At 35.7% G+C, this 25,164-nt stretch overlaps 1 protein-coding gene and 1 long non-coding RNA gene across 2 annotated transcripts in view; one reads left to right on the top strand and one right to left on the bottom strand.

The window, feature by feature from the left end:
* The window catches only part of LOC127979175 (protein FAM135B), a 37,924-nt gene extending 34,403 nt beyond the window's left edge, over positions 1–3,521 (top strand). Inside the window, exons 19-20 of the mRNA XM_052584427.1 lie at positions 17–130; positions 1,599–3,521. Coding sequence (XP_052440387.1) covers positions 17–130; positions 1,599–1,804 — 320 coding nt within the window. The 3' untranslated portion in view covers positions 1,805–3,521. The remainder of the gene's footprint in view (positions 1–16; positions 131–1,598) is intronic.
* Positions 9–4,370, bottom strand: LOC127979178 (uncharacterized). The gene is made up of 3 exons (XR_008158739.1): positions 4,230–4,370; positions 1,632–1,813; positions 9–111 (listed from the first exon to the last, which is right to left on the bottom strand). It is a non-coding gene; the product is annotated as an uncharacterized LOC127979178 (long non-coding RNA).
* Between the last annotated feature and the right edge of the window lie 20,794 nt (positions 4,371–25,164).

Below are 25,164 nucleotides of genomic sequence, written 5' to 3' on the forward strand. Positions count from 1 at the left end.
TTTCTTTCTTGTCCAGGTCTGCAGTTCTTCAGGAACGTGGTGTTGGTGGCCTCTCCACAGGACAGATACGTACCCTTCCACTCGGCCCGTATTGAGATGTGTCGGACGGCGCTTAAAGACAGAACCACAGGTGTGTTAACTTCCTGTTCTGACCCAGGACTTACCAGAGCAATTTATCAAGCACCGTAACAACCACCTGAAACGCTCTAGAATCAATCGCTTCAACTATTCCTTCGTTTTATTATTTAAAACACAAATAAACCTGAGATTTTTTTTTCTGCACGTGTATTCCATTAGTAGCATTTCCCAATAGCTCTGCCAGCAGTGTGAATGAAATGAAATGAAAGGAAACTGTGATAGGAAGTTAAAAAGAGAGCGAGGGGGAAGAGAGCATTCTTCATTTTATGAGACTGTCACTTCTGAGAGTGGCATGCGGCTCTTTGACAGGTATTTTTCTCTCGGTTTGAGAGACAGATTAGAGAATTCAGCCTCTCTGTGAGTGTCAGAGTGACAGACAGAGCTAAGGATACATACTCTGAGCAGTCACACACACACATAGACTATGATCACATAGAACAATGATGGATGCCTTGAAATAGAGACTTGAGTTGCTGACTGTTGGTGTCGATGCACAGCTAGCTGCAGACGGCAAAAAATGGCAAAAGCTTTCTAAAGATAGCAAGTTCCAATCAGATTGGTAGGCTTTCCAAGAGTCTGCAAGCACAGGTTTTTATCAATCCGCTTGGAGATGAAGTCATGTTTATGAGTTCTCATACTCTTCTGGGAAAGAACTAGACTTCTAGGGTTTGCAAGGTTTATGCAGCAAATCTTTGAAAGATATGCAAGACCTTGCATGCTGTTGATTAGTTTAAAAAAAAGGCAAACATCTACAATGCATTTAAAATGCAAGTCTCAGGGGCAAAGCTTGTGCCAGGATAAAGGTTACATAAAGTTTACAAAGTATAGACATACTAATTCACTTATTGACCTGGTCTGTGGTAAACTAATACAATCTATGGTTTTGAAAGGAGTCTTAAAAAAATACAATACAAAAAAAAAAAAAATACTGTTTTAGTAAATGCACCAAGGATGCATTTATTTGATAAAGAATAAAAAAAAACAGTAATATTGTTAAACATTATTACAATTTCATTAAGGAAACAATTGTTTTCTATTTTAATATGTTATAAAATGTAATTTACTTCTTTGATATCAAATCAGAATTTTTAGTGCCACATGATCCTTCAGAAATCATTCTAATATGCTTATTTGGTGAACAAGAAACATTTATATTTTTTCTTTTGTCAGTGTTATAAGTTATTTTAATATTAGATTTTAGTGATAGATATTTTCAAGATAAAATATAATTAAATTTTAACATTGAAACTTTTTTATATTATTTTTGTTTTATTTTATAAACTTTTATTTTTTTATTTTTTATTATTGTATACCATTTTTTACTATTTTACTATTTAAGTAAAATACGTTACTATTTATTTATTTATATATAATGTGTATACCTACTTTTATTTATTTTTGAAAAAAATAAAATAAAAATGCATCAGCAAAATATCTATAATATATTTGCTTTTTAACAGGTCCAGTATATACAGAGATGATCAATAACTTACTCCAGCCATTGCTGAGTGCTCCGAATTGTCGTTTGATCAGACAGAACGTGTTCCACGCTTTACCCAACACGGCCAACACGTTGATCGGACGTGCGGCTCACATCGCGGTGCTCGACTCTGAACTCTTCCTGGAGAAGTTCCTTCTGGTGGCCGGGCTCAACTACTTCAAATAGACATCATGCCTTGAGTTGGGTGGGAGAGCCAATCAGATTACACGTAACGTCAGCCAATCGCATTTCATTTCAGAGTCATAATGAGCTCTGGAATTTTTTTCAATAAGTTCAGTCTTTGGATGCAAAGAATAAAACAGAAATTGAACATTCAGACAATGACTCTGAACAAATATCTGTAAAATCTGTACAGAAAGAACATTGTATACCAAGCAAATAGAAGAAACTAACAGCTGGAGGCCTACACAATCCTTAAAGCTTTATGGTGTAGTAACTTAGCATTGCATAGTCCAAGCTGGAAAATTAATCCTTTGAATGTAAATTCAGTGTGTAGCTTATGTTGTAACAACAGCCTTGGTTCTTCATTCCCTCAAGTCACCGAACGTACAGTGCCGTGAAAAGATTTTTGGCCCTTTCTTGTTTTCTTTTGTTTGTTTTTGCATATTTGTCACACTTAAAAATAAAATTCGATAATTTCATTTAAGGAAAAAAAAAAAAAAAAAGCTTTTTTAAACCTACCTGGCCCTACGCAAAAAATGAATTGCTGATGAGAATTATTTTAGAAAACAGAGTTAAATTTCACTAGCCACAGCTCTGATTACTGCCAGACCTGTTGAATCAAGAAATCAATTAAGTTAAATTAAAGCATTTAGTAGACGCCTTTATCCAAAGCGATTTACAGTGTATTCAGGCTAACATTTTTTTACCTAATATGTGTTCCCTGGGAATCGAACCCACAACCTTTTGTGCTGCTAATGCAATGCTCTACCACTGAGCCACAGGAACAAAACAAACAGAAGCTGTCTGACAAAGTAACGCATGCTTAAATAGCAACACATAATGCTGTGATCTAAAGAAATTCAAGAACAGATGAGAAATAAAAGCATTGACATGTATGAGTCTGGAAAGGGTTATAAAGCCATTTCTAAAGCTTTGGGACTCCACAAATGGAGAAAACTTGGAACAGTGATGAACCTTCCCAGGAGTGGCCGACCTACCAAAATTACTCCAAGAGCGCAATGATGACTCATCCAGGAGGTCTTTAAAGAACCCAGAACAAGATCTAAAGAACCACAGGCCTCAGTTGAGGTCAGTGTTCATGATGATTCAACGATAAGAAAGAGACTGCATGGGCAAAAACGGCATTCATGGGAGAGTCCCAAGGCAAAACCCATTGTTAACCAAAAAGAACACAAAGGCTGGTCTCACATTTGTCCAAAAAAAAAAAAAAAAATATCTTGATTACCCCAAGACTTTTGGGCAAAGATTCTGTGGACTGATGAGACAAAAGGAAGGTGTGTGTCCCATTACGTCTGGCATAAAACCAACACAGTATTTCATAAAAAGAACATCCTACCAACAGTCAAACATGGTAGTGGTAGTGTGATGGTCTGGGCCTGGTTTGCATCTTCAGGATCTGGACAACTTGCCATAATTGATGGAACAATGAATTCTGCACTTTATCAGAAAATCCTGAAGGAGAATGTCTTGCCGTCAGTTTGTGACCTCAAGCTCAGGCACACTTGGGTTATGCAGCAGGACAGTGATCCCAAACACACCAGCAAGTTCACCTCGGTATGGCTCAAGAAAAACAAAATTAAGGTTTTGGGGGTGGCAAAATCAAAGTCTGGCCATAAATCCAATTGAGATGCAGTGGCAATACCTTAAACAGACCATTTGTGCTGTGTGCTGTGTGGCTGAATTAAAAAAAAAAAACAAACCAAGACCAAAACTCCTCTACAGTAATGTGAAATACTGAAGTTATCGCAAACGCTTGATTTCAGTTGTTGCTGCAAAGGGTGGCACAACCAGTTATTAGAATTAGGAGGAAATTTTTTTTTTTACGTAGTGCCCGGCAGGTTTGGGCAACTTTTTTTCCCTTAATAAATAAAATCATTATTTCTAATCTGAATCATTCAAGTGTGACAAATATGCAAAAAAAATAAATAAATAATAATAATAAATGGAAAAAAAACAGGCAGGGGGCAAAAACTTTTTCACAGCACTGTATATTTGCTGCACCCTTTGTAACTTGAAGAGGTCGATATCACTGGACTTTATACTTGAAGAGTTAACTGGATCACTGATGTTTGAGTTTCGCGGTACGAAAACACCTCAGTGTTGTCATATTTCTTTTTATGGAGTCATTCTTTTAAAGTTTGTGTGTTTTGTCTGTGTTATGTTGTGAAGTGAGAGTCTCACTGTGAAATAAGCCAGCTCCATTGTGTTTTCTATATTGTGATTCAATACGTTCTGTCTGTTTTCCCTGTAAACGTGTTAATTTGGTGCGCAGAGATCATGATCTGAATGTGTTTACCATTCCAGCCTTAACTATCACAAAGTGAGAATTTCTACTGTTTCAATGCTACTTTCATTCATTTTAAATGGTTAGTTCACTAATATGAACATCTTGTCATCATTTACTCACCCTTCATGTCATTCCAAACCTGTGTTCTTCTTTCTTCCATGGTACACAAAAAGGAGTGTAATGTCCAAAAATGACAATATAGCCGTATAGAAACATGGCAAAAGCAGTCATTATAAGGTGATTTTAAAATGATACATTAATGTCAGACATTTTCAAATTAATTTGCTGCAGTTCAATTGTTTAATGGCTGGCATTCAGGATGACTACATATTCTGGATTGGATGGGCTCAAATAAATGGGACAGAGGATTTGGCAGCGAATTTACAAGAAAATGATTGATCTTTTGTAAAATATTCTTCCAACATAAACAGAACACTATGATACTTAGTGTTTGCAGGGCAGTATTGCGCAATCCTTGAAATCCAACTGGTCTTCTTTCTTGTATACTTCTTACATTAATCCGAATATCTATAGTCGTTACACTGCAAAAAGAGCAAATCATTTGATTTTGTGCACAAATATGTTTGTAAGACATATACGGAATCCATTGTACATTAAGACAAAATCAAAAAAAAACACTGAAACTACTTTTCAAAACTTTAAGATTGGTATGATTTTTTTCCTGTATTTTTTAAATAATACTTTTAGGCTCACTAGGGCTGCATTTATGTGATCATAAATACAGTAAAAACAGTAATGCAGTGAAATATTTACTTTATTATATTGTAAAATGTAAATTATTCCTGTGATGCAAAGCTGGATTTTCATCATCGTGAAGACTGGAATAATAAAAGTGATTCGGAAGACTGTGGAGAGTGTTCTGAATTACTTTCATATCTCAGTCATCAGTGTGCGGTTTAATATTTTTGTGCAAACTGACTTTTTTTTTTCATGACTCCTTTGATGACTCGAATGTTCAAAAGAACATAATTTATTTTTTTGTAACATTATAAATGTGTTTACTACCACTGAAAAATGTAAAGCATCCTTTTTAAATAAAAGTATAAATTTAAAGAAAAAAAAAACTTTTTGAATGGTAGCATATCTAAAACTTTATCAGCTTGCATTTCCTATATCTTATTTTAGATTAGCATATTTCATATTTTATTACATATTTTATTGTTTAAGTTAGAGATTGTTCATTGAAAACCCCATAAAAATCTACTGAAATGTCCCAGTGTGTATGGTGGTTGCAGCCTTGTTGTTTGTTTTATATATTTTATAGTCTGTTCTTTGTCGTGTAACATGTTCTACTGTATTTGCAAATTTCTGCACATTGTTTGGGTATCATAAGATAAACAAAATGGTGTAAAATCACATGTGGTTATGTAAGCTTTTGGTTCTTTCTGGTCTTGTTTAGCACTGTACTCCTCGTGAGCAGCTAATCTTATTTTATTGTATTGTATCACACTGGATTAACCTCGATTTGATCTCTTTGATGCCCTGTAACGCTTAGTTTCTGTCTTTAGCTGTTTGCTCCTCAAGGGTAACACTTACAAACATCTCACTGCAGCCACACCTCAAGTTTTCACCTCCTTCAGCATCTTTAGCTCTTGTTTTCGGGGAGTTCTGGGTCTGATTCAGCCGCCGTCAGCAGCGTGTGATTGGGTTTAGATCAGCGCCGCCGTGTCAGCAGAGTTAGAAGATGCCCTTTCTGTCCCTGCTGAGCTTTTATGTAAGCGCTGACTGACGCTCGATTAGTCAGTACGTACGCTGTCACCGTGATTGATGTTAATTTAACCGTGTCACGTGACTCTGCTGCTTTTGTTACCGCTGAAGGAGCCACCAGGCTTAACGCTCCATTACCCATCATGCTCTGCTGCGCTGAGCTTGTTTGTTTGTTTGTTTGCTAGCTAATTTGGGCTGATGGCAGAGTTTGCTCACACAAGTCAAGCGCATTAATTACGGAAACAGAGCTGAATTGCGGTGTGAATACTGACCAAGAGCAAAAGCAGGTGTAAAATATAGTACTTAGATACTGGGAAAAAAGTGTATTTGTCTCACAGCGGTATAACCAGAATCTATACATTAAAAAACGAATACTTTTTACCCCCTTAAAGCATTTAAACCCTCCATTAACTCATATTCAATTCTATTTTTCTGGCTAATTTTTTCTTCATTTCTTTTTTTCTGTTTAATCAAATGTAATGGTGAGAAAGAACAAAAAAGTGTTGATGTATTTCTAAACAATAGAAGTTGGGATGAAATCCTGCCCTTTTCTCTGTGAACATCCCGTTGGCCTCAGAAATGTGTCACATTAAGGAAGTAAGACGGGTTATGAAGGACGTTTCACAATTTTTAAACATCTTTCCTTTCACAATGCTCTTCAATTTAATAATGGTAACAGACATCTATAACACAAATAACTCCCATTCAAATCAAAGATTTAAGAGGCAGAGGTAGCTCGTCTCTGTAAATCTCTGTTTTTACTTCGGAGCCATTTTTTCCAGCATACGTTTGTGTTTTCATCCAGATCCAGAATGTGTAAACAGATGAAAATGTATTCACTGTGAGATTGTAACGTGTTCATTTAACATTATATATATATATATATATATATATATATATATATATATATATATATATATACACTTTTTTTATCAATATGTATTGTTCACATCTGTGCCAATGATATTCTGATGTTTTTTCAATGTTTGCTTTAATTACTGTACGTGTCCCTCGTAGTAGCTTATGCCCAAATATATAAATAAGTACAGTATATATTCCATGTACATTAAGAAATATCACCTTATATTATGATCAAATGAAGTATTACAATAAATAGTATTCTTCTTTTAAAAGTAGACTTTGTTTCTTTGTTTTTTTGCACCAACTTCACAGTAGTCAAATAAACATTTGACATTTTATTTAAATGATGTCCTGGTCATTTTGATGTAGACAGGATTTTCTTTTTCCGAACATTCTAGTTAATGTTATGGCACTGGACTAAAACCTAATGATAGGTGTAACAACTGGATCATTTTTGCACTTTTGGGGGGATTTTCTCCCCACTTTGTTACCAGCATAGAAAGATATCTAATAGACCTCATCGATATGATCTTCAGTTTTTGAGTGAATTGAGAAGAAAGTTAATTGAAAGAAAAAGATGACAAAAAAGAATCCAATATTGGTGATAAAACAACGATCACCAAATTAGGTAAAGGATTTTCAGCACAACAAGAATTAAATGTAGCATATTGTTAAACAGATGAGATGCATTCAAGTACACACACACACACACACACACATATATGAACTATATTACTTGAAGCACTTAATGCCAATGTTTTACAGTGATTTCGCCACCATCCAAGAAGACTTTGTGTGCATAAGAATACCTCTAACCTTAAGTAAAAATCACTTTAGAATGTTTTTTCTAAATATCTGGCCTTTATATTTATAACCACACACTGTAAATCACAAGAGTGTTTAGTTGCTATTAGCGTCTTCACTAAATCATAAAGACTAGAGCTGAAAAATGAAGTGCAGACCTCAATAACTTGACCTTGAATTGAAGGAGGATTACACAATTCAAAGCACGACAGCAAGTACGCAACATTCATTTCATCCCGTAACAAATCCAGAGAGATTCCCAGGTATTAATGAGACACAAACCCGAAGGCTCCCGGCGCAAAACGCTGTAAATCCTCTTAATGTTCTCGTACGTTGAGAAACAAGCGTTCTCGCTCAGCCGCGAGGATGCCGACACCATCAAACCAATCAAAGCCTGCCAAACTGTGAGTCCCCTGGCTGTGAGGGATTTCCTCAGGAAATATATTCACGTCCTGGCACGTGTTTAGAAGAGTCATTTTTCTTTTTCTCTCAGCCTGTTTGTCATTTAACTCAAAGCTTTGGCATGGCCTGCAAGGAGACTCAGAATCGAATCAATGAAGCCGCTTCCTCCCACGACGGTGAACGAACGGACGGGGCCCTCAGACAGATGGCAGCCTTTTAGATACACGCTGATACAATAAAGCTTTTCATTCATCACTTATCAAGCAACAAACAAGCACGAAATGAAATGAAACAAAGACAGCGAAGCCCATTTACCACCGGCGTTTGATCTGGGGCACGCCGATTTCAAGAACGGGTGGCGCTGGTCTTCTGGGACCAATGCAGTTCTGCTTATATGGGTGTGTTTTTTCGTGCAGCCTGTAGGCGGAAATGATTTTTGCCATTAAATCCATCACAGGCCCTGTTTGAAAGAGTATTCATTAGTTAGCGATGCAGTGTGGGAAGCAGCTGGTCATTATTAGTCCCTCGACGAGCGTTTTCAAGGAAGCCATTGTCAATAAACGAGAACTCCGGCAGGAGTAATTAGCGTCCTAGAAATCCGACTGCACGGACAGTACTATCCTCTCACAAGGCCTCATTAGAGCATATGACACCAATGGGAGAACGATAGCCAGATTAAAAATGACAAAAGGAGCAGGTAGCATTCTTACTGTATGCTAAGCTGCTGTTTTTGCTTATTGTGTAAGAGTTTCTAAGAGCTCAGGATCCCATGCTTAAGCTTGTGTTACAGCACAGGTAAACCAGACAAACAGGCCAAAAATTATAACAAATCAATTGCATTAGCTATCTTTTACTTATTCTCATGTTGCTTCAAATTCTTAAGATTTCTTTGGAACAGTAAGGGAGATTATATGCATGTTCATGCCATTTTTTTTTTTCACTACAATGAAAGTGAATGGTGACCAAGTGCTGTCTAGCTCAAAAAAGGACAAAGGCATTATGAAAAAGTAGTCACATTATTCAATTCTCTATTTAGCGCTACCATTTAAAAGTCAAGCTGATTTTAAAATGTCTTTGCATTTATGCTGCATTTACTAGATCAAAAATAAAAAATAAAATAAAGAAAGAAAGAATTGTGCAATATTATAAAAATTTAACTGAACTGTTTTTTTAATTATTATTTGAATATATTTTAAAATGTAATTTATTTCTGTGATGCAAAGCAGAATTTTTCAGCATCATCACTCCAGACTTCAGCATCACACAATCCTTCAGAAATTATTCTAATATTCTGATTTACTGCTCAAGAAACAATTCCTATTATTATCAATGTTGAAAACAGCTGTGATGCTTAATATTTTTCTGGGGACCATTTTTCCAGGATACTATGATGAATTATTTGATTCCACTGAAAGAAAAAAAAAAAAAAAAAAAAAAAAAAAAAACAGAATTTATTAGAAATTTAAAAATTTAAATAAAATAATAAATAAGGGATCTAATGCATGCTTGCTCAACAAAAATAATTAATTTCTTAAAAAAAAGAGAAGAAAAAAAGATTGATAGTGTATATTCCAAGACTTCTGAAACATTTTAATAGCATTTCAGTTTCAGTTGTTATTCATTGTCAATCTCCTATCCAGTGTTGAGTACTCGAGACTCGGACTCGGTCTTGGACTCGGTCTCGAGACCGTATTTTAATGGTCTCGGTCTTGTCATGGACTCGTGTGCATTTTGACTCGGTATTGACTCGGACTCGAACATATTAGGAATCGGACTTATGCCCGAGTCCACTCGAGTCCCAATCAAAATATTTCATGATTATTAATTTCATGATTATTACTTTATGTTAATGTTTATTTAAATTGATGTATGTTTGAGACATCCAATGACTGGTGATTTTCTTTTGACGTGAGACGTTGGACCAGCGACACACTGGATGTGTGGCGCAAGCGTCTCAGCTGTGTGGCGTGTCTGTTTTTAATTCGGCTCCCATTTTAACAGGTTAGAGCTTGCAGACTGCCTGCGTGAGACGCGCGTAAAACCCGTGCATGCTAGAAATAGAACCGACGCCTATTTTTCACGCGACACGCGTGCATGTTGGAAGCGCTTCCAGGCAAAAAAGTAAAATATGTTTATATGTCATTTTGTACACAAATACATATTAATTCATGACATTTTGATATTTGAAAGTCTATAGGTTGGCATAAATTCAGATATAAATGTAATTTAAAAATAAATTAATAATGAACGATTTTCAAATATTGCACCTGTCAAACATACTCTATTGTGCCGTCAATACTGTTGACGGTGTCCTATCAGTAGGTATGTAAAAAAAAAAAAAAAAAAATTGATATTGTTGTCATGAAGACAAGAGCCTGGTTTTTCGGCGGCCTCCCTCTGTCTCCTACAGCAGCAGCAGTGCGCCAAGCGCCGCGTGCAGGCACGCTTCTGGTGTGTAAAGACACAGAAAACGCGAAGCAGCCACCACGTTTCTGGCACACAGCAGAGAAGCCACGCAGCCAGTGTGTCACCGGCCTTAAGTTACCCTCCTGCCATCCGCCTGTAGTGATCCCGCTTTCCAGAAAGCCACAATGCTACATTATTTCTCTCAACTGTGTTATTTTTACAAAGTAGGACAACATGGTCACAGAAAAAAAAACAAATATCGTTTTATAAACTTATATAATGAATACAGACACAGACTGACTGTCTCAACACTAATCATCTCCCCCCAAAAACATGTCTGACAGAATGCATTGAACTTATATGGCATTTGATCCAGCTTTCTTCCCCTGGCACATACACACTTTTGCATGAAATTTTCCTGGACAGTCAGTTGGCTCTTGTGTGTATGCCCTCCGTAACTAAAAAAAAAACTTGGACTAGTGTGTATTTTACCCTGCATTAAAATGCACCATCCAGGGAAATAAGCATTAGATTATCCGTTGCTGTTACAGAAAGTTATAAAATGGTAACTGTTGTCAGTCCCCGCTTCCTCTGCACCAGTAGAGAGTGTTTTTAGTTGGGGTGGATTGATCATGAGACCACATCGTGCTTGGTTGGGTAGCAGGATGGTCTCCTCACTTATTTTTTTGAAAAGTAATTATGCCCATCTGTAATCCTCACAACATCTAAAGTGCACATAATCCAAGACATTGTAAGGATATTAGCAGTCATTAGTTAAGCTTCAAGGTTAAAAGTTATGTAAAAGCTGTTACAGTTGAACATTTACAGGTATAGTGCTACAGTAATGTTACTTGTACTAGAAAGGTTATATGGATGTGTATAGTGGTACAACGATGTTATGTGAAAATGAGCACTTAATATTGACAAGTTACAATTCATAATACTAATAAAATTACCTTTAAACCACATACTATGTGGCCCTTTTACCCTTTATTATTTCCACCAAACATTTGACATACTCTTGAAGATTTCTTTAGGTCTTGTCAAAGACCCAATCTCTCTGGTCTCGGTCTTGACTCGGACTCGACCCTTTCTGAACTCGGTCTTGACTCGGACTCGACCCTTTCTGAACTCGGTCTTGTCTCGGACTCGACCCTCTCTGGACTCGATCTGGACTCGGACTCGAATGAGCTGGTCTCGACTACAACACTGCTCCTATCCCTCAAAACTCTTTTTCACTTGTCTGCACTTCATTGTACATTATTAAAATCTGGCATGTTGTGACTGGTTATGAGAGCATATGTCACCAATGGCTTAAGACCGGTCTAATACATCTCGATGCGTCATATCACATGTGAATATGTGTTAGAGAAGGTTTTCAGTGAATAGCAGCTCAATAGCACTTCAGTCTGTTCCTCACTTGAGGAGGCTTGGGATATAACCACTTCATGATGTCTTTTTTGAGCTTTAAAAAAAAGGTCACTATTCAATTACTGGCTTTACGTTCAACAGGAGAAAGAAAACCACACAGGTTTGAAATGACATGAGGATTTTCATGTTTAGTTGAACTGTTCCTTTGAATAAATGTTATAGCAAAAGGTTCAAAAGAGCTTTTTGACAAGCTGTTTTCTGCAAGCAAACAGATGAAGTCTGCAGGTATGAGATGATTTCATACAAAACACATTCTGTTCTGTGACATTCCTTCAATCCACACGCTCACAAGAGCCTGACACCCCAAACACCTACAAGACAGAAGTTTGACAAGAAACCAAAGCCAGTGGAGAAATCAAGTGTCCATCACGGCACACATCCTCGTGAATGTTGCATCTCGTTCTGCCATGTTCTGTTGCTTTTAAGGGCTTGTTCTTAAGACACAGCTGAAGATGTATACTTATCAACTATAAATGTGGCCATCTGTGCTTTTTGCAGATCTGCCTGTCTTATAAGCACTGTTACAATGTTAAAGCAAAGTATTGATGAGTGGTGTTTGCAAAGGCAAGAATCACTATTACTATTGCTCATGCTAGATTTGAACTCATTTGACAGCTTTTTTTGCTAAAAATAATGGTAGTTTAGTTTTTCAAAATGTAAATCTTCACATGGAGGTAAAAAAAGTGGTTCTTTTAAGAACTATTCACTCAAAGATCTTAAGGGAACCCAAATAGGTTCTTCTATGGCACTGCTACAAAAAAATAAATAAATAAATAAAATAAATCAGACCTTTTATTTTTAAGAGCAGACATGAAAAATGTCTCAAATCATGTGGCTGTGAGCTGTGTTATTAGGTAAATGACAGCGGCATATCTTTTTTTTTTGACAAAAATGTCACTGATTTAGATTAGAGAAGTCTAACCATGCTGGAAATTCATCTGCAGCTTTGTTTTGGACCATTGTAGCGGGTTTCTAGCTAGCCAAGCTTGTTTAAGTCATCTTGGATCACAAACAAACCAGCCACCGGTTGGTCACGCCAGTTTAAAGGTGCAAAGAACATCATGGCTGGTAGACCTGCTAATTACCAGCTTGGACTTCAAAAATGAAATGAAATCAAGATTCTTTAATGGCATTGATGGTTTCATGAAGAACCTTTAGCATCCAGGGACCCGTTTAATTCCACAAACGGTCCTTTATAGTGAAAAAAGTTTTTTAAGATCTTAAAATGTTCTTCACATTAAGAAAAGTAAGTCTTTAAATAATGGTTCACTGGAACCAAAAATGATTCTTCTATGATATTCTGTGGAAACCCCTCTTTGAAACGTTATTTTCCTTCATTTTGACCCCCTTTTCTGAAACTAGCAAACACCGAAACCATCCAAGCATTGAGTTTTGCACTGGCAAACAGCCATCTCATTTTCCTTTAGATGTATTTACTCCCACCTTGCTGTCTCAGTCTCTCTTAGTTTGTCTCGCTCCCAGACAGATATCTGTTCTTAGTGTTAACAGAAAGTTGAGTCATCTGCCTCATTACCTGGAGCAAGCCGTTAAATGGTCCATTATCAAACGTGATAGCTGCTTTTCTGCAGGAGGAGAGACGTGGGCAGACGTTACTGGAGATCTGCGGTCTGTGTTTCGCTGAAATGAGATCACAGCTTATACTACACATGATTTATGTTAAAGGAATCTTTTAAGATTCATGATCACATATCACATACATTCACTATTATTATTATTTTTTTTATTGTAGTAACAGTAAAAATTATATTTCAAATAAACCATGTTTTTTTTTTTTCTTCCAAATTTCTATTCATCCTCATCCAGAACATTCCTTTAAACAATACATAAATATATTTTTCCTTGCATTTTTTATGTTTTGGAAAGAGACAACAGTTTAACAAGATCTTACATATTTACAGGTCACATGATCTTGCTTACAGCAGCCTGTTGTAGGAGAAGCAACATGTTCAGCGTGTTTTCCAGCAGGCTGTCTGGGCTTGTCATGTGTGATGGATGTAGAAACGCATCCCAGACTGAAAGCGAGCTGCTTTGGGAGGACACAGACTGGCCCCGGAGCCGTGTTTCAGGGATATGACGGATCTAGAAGACTGAAGGAAACCACAGGTCTGTCTCGTACAGGATAAGAGTTCAACTGTTAGAGCTGGAATTGATTGGTGTGCTTGGGATTGAAATGATTGATTAATGATTTAAAAGTGCATCTTTAATAGGTTAGAGCAAAAGTTTGCAACCTTTTGGGCATAAGGTGACATTTTTTTATTTTTCTGGATAACCACTATGCCAATACTTTTTGAATTCTTTATAAATAAATAAATACACTATATATGTATATTATTATTATATAACAATATATTATTATTATTATTATTATTATTATTATTATTATTATCATCATCATCATCATCATCATTATTGCATGATGCAATTCGGGCATTTTTATGATTATTTTTTATATTATTATTATTTTTTTTTTTTTTTTTGTCTTAATTCCAGTCTACTCAATTGCTAGAGATAGTTTTTTTTTTTTCCATATTATTTAAAAATGTGAAATATTATTACAATTTAAATGTCTATTTTAATATATTTCACAAGCTGAATTTTCAGCATCCATTTCTCCATTCATCTACTATCATAGAAATAAGCTGATTTCGTGATTAAGAAAATCAAATTGTTGTTTTTATAATTATTGTTAAAATCAATGTGTTGCTTTTTGCTGTGTGTTTATTTTATTCATTGATCCATTCATTTAGGATTTATAAATAAATAAATAAATAAATATATATATATATATATAATATAATTAGAATTCATTTTTATATTCGGTTATTAATTTAATTTAAAGTTATTTTTTTTATTTTATTCATTGATCCATTCATTTAGGATTTATATATATATATATATATATATATATATATATATATATATATATATATATATATATATATATATATATATAATATAATTAGAATTCGATTTCATTTTTATATTCGGTTATTAATTTAATTTAAGGTTAATTTCTGCTCCTGCATTCGAAGTAACTCAAAATTAATTTTGAGCCTGTTTATTATTTATCAGCTGAGATTAATACTTCAAAATCTAGCAAAGATAAAAACCATCAGGTATAAAATGAACAGCAAAAAAATAAATAAAAAAATAAAAAATAGAGACTAGAGCAAACTAGATCTGATGACAGATTAATAATAAATAAATAAATAAAAAAGTTGAGAATGAGCAATCTGTGTTCAGTTTCTAAGGTTGTCTCACACCACTAGATGGCAGTCAGTATCTCTGTGCTGAAGTCCAGGCAAAGGGCACTGACCTCAGTCCACAAAGAGAAACATTCACACACACATATTCACAAAAAAAAAAAAAAAAAAAAAAAAACATATTCACAAATATGAATAAATTGGCCAAAATGTGAGATTTTGACGTTACCGACGTGTTTCAGGTCACAGCCAGTCTAAAAGCTGAAATGAAAATAAATAAATGTTAATAGCCACTGTCATATCTCTGAAAGCTTAAACACGTGTCATCCAGCACAAGCCTCAAATATCTCATTCTGATAGTTTTCAGCAAATCTTACAGCCGGTGTTGTGCAGCGTGAGTGTGCGCCGGTTTGACCTCTGGCTGCGTATAGGTCACGTCTCTGGTTTTGCTGACATTCCTAATGAAAGCTGAGAGCATTTCTAGCCATCAGCGAGGAGGCGAGCGCACAATGAATATCGATCTTCAGACATTTAACAATTTACCGTAACTGCCTCCATCCAGCGGGTGCAAAGGATGTTCCTTTCCTATTCCCACCTCCAGACGCTACAACAGGAACTACTTCTGTAACCATGGCAATATCTTCCCTTGACGTGATGCGGGTTTGATGATGGTGAACTGGCCGGTCAGTGGGCATTTTGAAGCTGCGCTACACCCACCGATCAGCTCTAAACATGCAGCAGCTCACCCGTGATATTCCTCTCTTTGACTATACACTAGAGGTTAACATGTCCTCTTGTGTTCTCAGATGAGAGGAGGACAGAGATGGAGGAATGGAGAGGCGGAGGCAAGAAAGAGCAAAAGAGATGATGAAATGGAGTGTGAAAGAGAGAGTAGCCCCAAAATCTTGACCCAAATACAAATGTCTCCACAGCAAGGATTTGAGAACAAAACAGCGATTTTAGCAGTGTTTTCACACCGGGCCGTCCTGAAAGGCTTTGAGCATGTGTGCATGCAGGCTGTGTATGGAAATGAAACGGGATAAATGTGTGAATCTATCCTCTTATGAACACCAACCATCTGTCGAAAGGGCCTCTGGTGCCTTTAATGGAACCATAACATTTCATAATGCCGCTAATATAATAGAATATCCCCTTCTGATCTTTATATGGGCCATTCCTGTTATGCTGTATTTTTTTGAACTAATTAAAAATGAATATGTCTGTTCTAATTTAAGCAAGTATTTCAAACAGATTTTTACACACTGTACGTATAAAGAAAATAAACCCGATTCTTACAGGATCCTAATAAAGATCTGCAGTTGGTCATTGCTCTGTGATTGAGAGTCAGTTTACATGATCAGTCTGATATCTTATTAAGCATCTTTTTAAAATGTTCATAACAGGATGACAGAAACTAATAACTAATAACAAAACATTGCATAGTTAATCAACTCCTCTGCTACTTGATGATGGTTGGGTTATTGTTTTTCATCCAAAATGATGCCATGTTTTAGAGATGATATCAATAGTGAATTGTTAGTGGACTATCAATTAAAAGAGTCTTCCAAAATAATCATTTTGTTCAGAGAAAATGAAGAACATTTCTTTATAAACTGACAGTTGTCTAGCACACGGAGCTAAAAAAGAAAGAAAGAAAGAAAGAAAGAAAGAAAGAAAGAAAGAAAGAAAGAAAGAAAGAAAGAAAGAAAGAAAGAAAGAAAGAAAAACAAACAACCAATTAAATAAAATGACAGAAAATTCATTCCATTCTCACTTTAATGTGATTTGCATCTTATTAATAAATGATTTATTAAAATATAAAAAATACAAAGCAGTTATTTTTAAATGATAATATTTCATAATATTACTGGATTTTTGATCAAATAAATAATGGTTTAATGATTTTAACAAACACCAAACTTTTGAAGGTTAGCATATTATGAGGTCATGAAATGTAATGCATTACAGGAATGCTCCATTTCAAGATGGATTTTAAGAAAGAACGTAGAAAAAAACTTTGGTATATGAATAATTTTGAGGGCTGTTCACACCGAAAGCAATTTGCAACCGCAATGTACATTTTTACTGAGAGATGATCTGAGGTGACGTGAAGCGCAGAAACCAGCAGAAATGCAGAAAATGCATTGTATTCTTTCCATTAGAAGACACCAAGTGTGCAACCTTTCTATTTCATCGAGATGATCTGCTTTTTTCTTGTCATTCTTCTCTTTCTCCTCACAGAATGACATCCAAATACACTTGCAACGACATTAAAATTCACGCCTGTCACTTCAAAGCAAGAATCTCTCTATTATTATGTGAATACACATGGTGAGAGTTAAACTGTGATGTTCGCAACTGGATGTTGCATAAATTCCCAGAGCAGGTGATTATTAAGTCTCTGAGGTCTCACAGCTTCTTCTTCTGAGAGATTCCGGATTTAGGGAAACTTGGGCAGCGATTTTAAATATGAAATCCCATAATCTCAGATAATCTAAAGAGATCAGAGCAAAAGGAAGTAAGCTTAATGCTGTATAACGACTGTTGATCCTTGTAAAGTTCGACACAACAACATAAAACATGTTTTACGCAAATGGACTAAACATTATGTAAAACGACTGAAACCGAAATGACAGTATGCTTTAAAAGTCAAATCTTCACTGCAGTGTACTGTACCGCTGGTCTAACACCCCAAAGATGCATAGAATTATATATTTTCTTGCTAAAACTGTGTTTTATGACAGATTAACCTTGATCCTGGACGTTTTGAGATGATCTGCTCTGTGACTGATACATATGGTGCATCTCGTCTGTCCTCATATTAACTTTGAAATCCGATCAGCGGATAAAGCCGTAAGACTTGCCACAGGTTGTGCCGACCTGAGTTCATCTTGTCATATGGGACAGGGTTGAGTAAGCTCCTCTCTTTGAACTCCGGAGGAATTTCCCAAACACACTTCCACCATCCACTTTAGCACTCTTCAAAACTTACAGACAGTGACATGTTGTCTGGTCCTCCCTCCCATTCCTTCATTACACTCGTTCCCCAGTGTCTTCCCTTCACTCATGTTCGGCTTTCTATTCTGAAGTCAGTAATAAACCAACTGAAGCATGCTTTCAAACACCTAGCGCTGAATCTGAATCGCCTTCTGCCCACAGACCCCTCAGGCCACCCGCAGGCCTCTGCACGACTCCCAATATGAGGTCCGACTCAAATAATCCCAGGGATTTGTTTGACTGTGATGGAAAAATCTGAAACATCTGACTATTTCCAAAACATCACATGACTTTTGGAATATGACACACTAGGCATCACACACTTGCTGACTTGTTTATTCTTCCAGCATTTTTTTATTAAGTCAAGCCTCACTATTACTATTGCCTATAGCCATGCTGCATAATAAACTGTTCAAAAGTTTGGGGTCAGTTTATTTTCTTTTTCTATTTTTAGGAAATTGACACTTTTATTCAGATCGGATACATTCAATTGACTAAAAAATACAATTATAATGTAAAAGGTTTCCATTTCAAAACCAATTAGTTTGCTTCCACCACAATTAACTGATGGAAAAAAAAAAAAAAAAACCTTTTTTATAGGCACTCAAATCAATGATTATGCCATTCATATGTGCTTAAAACAATGATTATGACATTCATATGCCCTGAAATCAATGGCAGATGGGAGTTTTACAACATGTTTGAGTAAGTAAAAATCCCATCTGCAGTAAATCAATGATTATGCCATTCATATGTGCTCAAATGAATAAGTATGCCTTTTATATGGGCTGAAGTCAATGATTATGCCACTCATTTGTGTTGAAATCAATGATTACGGTGTTTATACAGTATGTGCTCCAATCAGTGATTATGCCATTCATACGTCCTAAAAAATTACAATTATGTTGTTCATACTGTATGCCCTTAAATCAATGATTATGCCATATATGCACTTAAATCAATGAATTGAAAGTGAAGTGAAAGTGACATACAGCCAAATAAGGTGACCCAAACTCGGAATTTGTGCTCTGCTTTTAACCCATCCAAAGTGCACACACACACACACACACACACACACACACACACACACACACACACACAGCAGTGAACACACACACACATGGAGCAGTGGGCAGCCATTTATGCTGAGGCACCCGGGGAGCAGTTAGGGGCAGTGGCGGCTCCAGACAATTTTGATTGGGGGGGCAATGGGGGGTCCTGGTCATTTCAAGGGGGGTCTCATGAAAACCAACAAAAAATACAGTGCACACGACTAATAACTGCATATTACTGCTACTAAACAACAAAAACAACACAGCACATCAACTACTTTGTTTATAATTAATTAATCAATTGCAGTTTGCAAACAATATGCTCAAACTTTAAAGGGTTGGACCTAATCAATAAGTCCACCTTAAATATTGATACAAAACATAAAAAACTGATACACTGGAATATAGTGATTCATATTATTATTACTGTTGTAGTTGCTGTTGCCTAAAATCGAACACCTTTGCAATGTAAACAAATGACAGGCTACATTTGTTATTCATATCCTTCAGACTGCACTTTGATGTCAGGTATATTATGCATTTTTTTATTGCCATTGATATTTTTACATTTATTTCCAATGAGATATTATTGAGTTTACAGGCTAATGTGGTCTTGCTGTTGTAAACACTGTTGCTATTGTAGAAAAAATAATAATATTTGCGTCACATTTAAAATATAATTATATTTTAATTCATTTCTGAATAGTTTTTATTTTTATAATGATAATTCAGAGAATGAGAAAATCTGAATAAGCCTTACCAGTGTTGTGATAATTATTTTTAAGGCACTCTATTTGTTAAAAAAATAAATAAGTAACGTTAGTGTAATATAATAATAGTGTAGTCAAATAACATAAAAAAGACCAGACCCCTCGATGTCTGTGAAACTTTTCTCCCTCAAACAGCGCTAGCGTTACTTCTACACACAGCAACATATCTGCATGTTCTCACATCACATCGTTCTTGTAAAATAATAATAAGTAAATAAACATCAAAATCACTTCGCTGAGAATGAAACACCACTTACCAGCTGCCACTGTGTTGAAAATATCATTTAGCAATTAAAAAATGCGCGTCGGATGAGGTCGTCGTAAGGTGAAGGTCATCATGTTGGTCATTTTATTTACGGCTAAATTATTATTAATAAATTGTACTAATATTATGATTGGGCGTGGGCAGGCATTCACAAAAGGGAATGTTATTACAAAATAAATCGAGGAGATTTTGCTTTGACAAAAGAGCACTTAAGAGGCAAAGGAGCAGGTGCTCAAGTGAACCGGTTCTTTCCGACAGTTCGATCAAATAAAACTAGTTGGAAAAAAAACGGTTCACCGGTTGTTTTGCGCTCGATGTAATGTCATTCGCGACGACTGCCCTTCTTTCAAGCCTTCGATTTACCCGCGCTCATAACACTAGCACAGAATCAGTTCAGAATCAATCATCAAAATAATCAGTTCAGGCGAGCTGTGAGTCAGTCTGCTGAATCACACATGCGCAGTATCACCAGCTCCTCGGTTCTCGAATCGGACGCGTCTGACAGAAACGATTCTCGTTCAGTGTAAGAATAAATGTAGAATAATTATAATTTATTATTATACTGCGTAGTTTGAAGATATTTTTATTATATTTATAATATTTATATTTATATATATATATATATATATATATATATATATATATATATATATATATATATATATTTGTATATAATCAGGAAGAGGGTGGGGGGTCAAATGGGGGGTCTAGGCGTTTTTTGGCAGGGTCTTGAGACCCCCCAGGACCCCCCCTGGCGCCGCCGGTGGTTAGGGGTTCAGTGCCTTGCTCAAGGGCACCTCAGTTATGGTATTAAAGGTGGAGAGAGCGCTTTACATTCACTCCCCCCACCTACAATTCCTGCCAGCCCAAGACTCAAACTTGCAAACCTTGGATTGCAAGTCCAACACTCTTACCATTAGGCCACGACTGCCCCTTCATGCATTTTGCCCTTCATGCACTCAAATCAACGATTATAACATTCATATGTGCTCAAATCAATGATTGTGTCATCCACATGCATTCAAATTGATGATAATGGTGTTCATTTGCGATCAAATCAAAGATTATGCCATTCATAGGCACTGAAATCAATGATCATGCCATTCATATATACTGAAATCAATGATTACGGTGTTTATACAGTATGTGCTCGAATCGATGATTATGCCAATTGTTGTTCAAACTGTATGCCCTTAAATCAATTATTATGCCATTCATGCACACTCCGATCAATAATTATGCCCTTCACGTGCTCAAATCGATGATAATGGTTTTCATATGCAATAAAATCAATGATTATTCCATTCATAGGCACTGAAATCAATGATCATGCCTTTCATTCATACTCAAATTAATATTTATGCCCTTCATGCACTCAAATCAATGATTATGCCATTCATATGTGCTCAAATCATTGATTATGCCATTCACATGCATTGAAATCGATGAAAATGGTGTTCATACGCGATCAAAACAATGATGTCATTAATATGCACTGGAATCAATTATCATGCCATTCATACTGAAATCAATGATAATGGCATTTATACAGTATGTTCTCAAATCAATGTTTATGCCATTCATGCACTCAAATCAATGATTATGCAGTTCATGTGCATTTAAATCACTGATAATGGCATTCATATGCACTCAAATCAATAATTATGTGATTCATATGTCCTCAAATCAATGATTATTTCATTCACATGTATTCCAATTAATGATAATGGTGTTCACATGTGCTCAAATCGATGATAATGCCATTCATATGCCTTTATATCAATTATTGTCAGTCACATCGATGAAAATATTCGATATCGATCAAAATATGTAAATATCTAGTTTATTGGAGTCATTTCTTATTAATAGAGACCATATAAAGAGGATAAGAAAATGAGAAATTGGACCAGGGCAAAATGTGCATTTCTCATGAGTGCCACAGCTCAATATTCCTGAAACACCGCTGCCAATGCTACAGCTCTGATATTATTTGGTGTAAAATATAACTTTATATTTTAAGATATCTCCCATGAATTGCATCCCTGTTAATTAAACCCCAAAATGATTAATGATTTTCCACTCACTGTACACACCTCAAAGTTAATTAACACGTTTAAAGATTAAAAAAAACACTAAACAGCTCCCATCTAATTCACATGTTAATGAACAACAAAGAGGGTGCCATTAATTCTGCATATTGAGGCTCCCTGACCAACCCTGTTAATTAAACAGAACTTTAGTGAATTAATAAACTGATTTATTGAAAAGTGGGTTATTCATTCAGCGGCAAGATAGATTTCTCTCAATTGACTGTGAAAAAATCCATAAAATAAGCCATTTGCATGTATCACTAACTTTTGAGTTAGAGCTGAATTAGAAAATCATCCATTCATGACCTCGTTTTTGGCATTTCGCGTTTGATGGAGTCGTATAATTATCACTACTTTATGCATTAATATTAAGTAGATAATTTATGGTCCATTTCAGCTCTCAGTCAAACAAGGCTCTTGGGTTCTGTATGATTTCCTGAGCCCAAAACCAAGCATGTTTGCTAATAATTAGTGCTGTTTGTTAAGTCAAGCATTATTAATACTATTGCTCATAGACATAAGGATTTGAACAAACCCCTGAAACAAAGAAACTGAGATCTTAATGCAGTTTGTCAATCTAAGTGATCAGATTTACTATTTTTCACCAAGAAGATGATCAAATGAATAAAAAAATAAAAATAAAAAGATATTCCGTTAGATAGGGACCACAGTGTTACAAGATTTAACCGCTGGATTTGGGAAGTGAAAAGTCCATTAACTTTCTCCATAGGGAATTTTTTTTTCTTTTTTTTTTTTTTTTTTTTTACAATATCTTATTTAACAACTTGTTAATCAAAGGAGTATGCTTTCTGAAGCCTTTCTGTTTGCATTATTTAGACCTTTTTTAAATTAATCATTTTTAACATCCGAATTCATGGTGAAAAACTACATTACCCATAAAGCTGTAGAAAATTCCACCAATCAGAGAACTGCAGTGCCTTGTTAAGCTGTACAAATATTTATGTATTTGTATATATATTTGCATATTTTGCAGTAAACTTACACTATATTGTTTCTATAGATATAATCAACTTTAAAGGAAGACTTCTATATTTTCTGTTGTTTGTAATTCGATAATGTCATTTCCCTCACTAAAGCTGTTAAGTATGCAGGGTTCTACTTTTCTTTTCTTTTTGTCCAATTTTCTAAAACTTTTCTTCAGATAAATGTTCAAAATGTTTGCAATAACTTGGTTCATGGCTTATAAGTGCTATAACAAAGAAAAAATTCCTATGAAAAAAATACAAAATAAAAAAAAAACACCTTCAGGAACCTACACCGCAGAAATGTAGACACTTATGCACTCTATAGAGCATATAACCACCCAAAACAACCTAGCAACTGCTTACATCTCAGAACACCATAGCAACTGCCAAGCAACGCCTGTAATTGTATATAATTTTTCATATACTGCTTTCTAAATGAAAGCCTAGGATTTATATATTATATACATTATATATATATATATATAACTCACAAAAATGTCGACCTGTGCCGGAAGGTTTTCTACAAAGCTCTGCTGTACGAAAGACACAGAAGTCTCCAGAACAATGGATTTGGTGAAAAAGAAGTAGAAATAAACCTGAATGATGAAAGGTGTCAAAACGGTCCCGGATAAGTGTCTCAATATCAACCACAGAGCTGTCACATCTTACTTTATACTAGAAGATGCCACCAGCCGTGCCAGCTTCCTCTTTCATGTCTATGGAGATGTAGAACACCGCGAGCCGCAGATGAGCTGAAAACATGGGAAATGGGAATTTATTCAGGTAGAAGCATCAAAGCAGAATAAGCTTTATTATTCCCCAGTCATTTCATCCTGGAAAAATAAAAGTGAGTGGGAGAAAGAGAGGCAGAATTCCCACAAGGACAACTAACGAAGACTGATATGAAGAAAAGACTTGATGAAAAGGTTATAGTGGGTTCGTGATGGTGCGAGAGGGGCAGGCAGTCCCATTTAATCGTAGAGGAACGCTCAGTGGGTGGACGGAGGTACCGTGGGAGTCTTTGATCAGGAAGCTCAGGTGATTATGAATAAAACAAAGATGTACTTCCGCTGTGCACAGAGGACACAAATCAAAAAGACTCTGTGGTTTCTGGAGATTATACATCGCTCTGAATTTTCCGCTGACTGATCGGCGGGAGCGTCCCGTAAAGGCTCATGCTGAATGATGGCAATGTGTTTATTCCACAAGCCAACTCTGATGTGGACGTTGTGTCAAATGGCATAATTAGATGAGGCAAAGTCCCTGACAGGCGTGGACTTCCTGTGAGAAACAACAGGCTTGATTAGAGTGAGATGAAATAGAGCAGATGTTTAGGACAAATACCACAAACAGACCAAGTCGCAAGAAATTATCAACCCCCAGCCGAACAGGAGTGAATTTAGCTATGGGGTGTGATGTATTATTAAAGAAAAAGATAACAGAAATGCCTGGAGTCAGCCACGTGGTGAGAAGGTGAAATGAAGAGCGCTGTGTCGTGGAACATGATTTCATCATAGCTTTAATAAGAACAGAAATGCATTAACATGGTCATGCTCAAACAACATTGCTTAACCATGGATAAAAAAAAAAAAAAAAAAAAAAACACTGTATCACACCAGGAATTTAGAGCCATCTCCTTCGGACAGAAAAAAAAAAAAAAAAAAAAAAAAATCCCTTTGAATGTTTGTATGATTTTAATCAATAAAGTTTTTACTGAAATGTTTGATCAACTTAATGAAGCCTCGGAGAGCATAAGAGACCCCCCCCCCCCCCCAAAAAAATGACATATATAAATTAATAAAATAAAATACAATACAATAAAATAAAACAACATAAAACAAATTCAAATTAAATGAATATGTATTGTACAATTCAAAGGCATTCTAAGAAATTTAGTGTTATTTAATTATGGTCCAAAAAAGGCAAACAAACAAACAAATAAGCATGTGTGTGTGTGTGTGTGTGAGCGCGCGTGCGCGTGTATGTACATGTATATTTTAATTTGTAAAAATACTGTAAATATTCTACTGTAAAAATGT

Source organism: Carassius gibelio, chromosome B19 (genome assembly GCF_023724105.1).
Source record: "Carassius gibelio isolate Cgi1373 ecotype wild population from Czech Republic chromosome B19, carGib1.2-hapl.c, whole genome shotgun sequence".
NCBI classification, from domain to species: Eukaryota; Metazoa; Chordata; class Actinopteri; order Cypriniformes; family Cyprinidae; genus Carassius; species Carassius gibelio.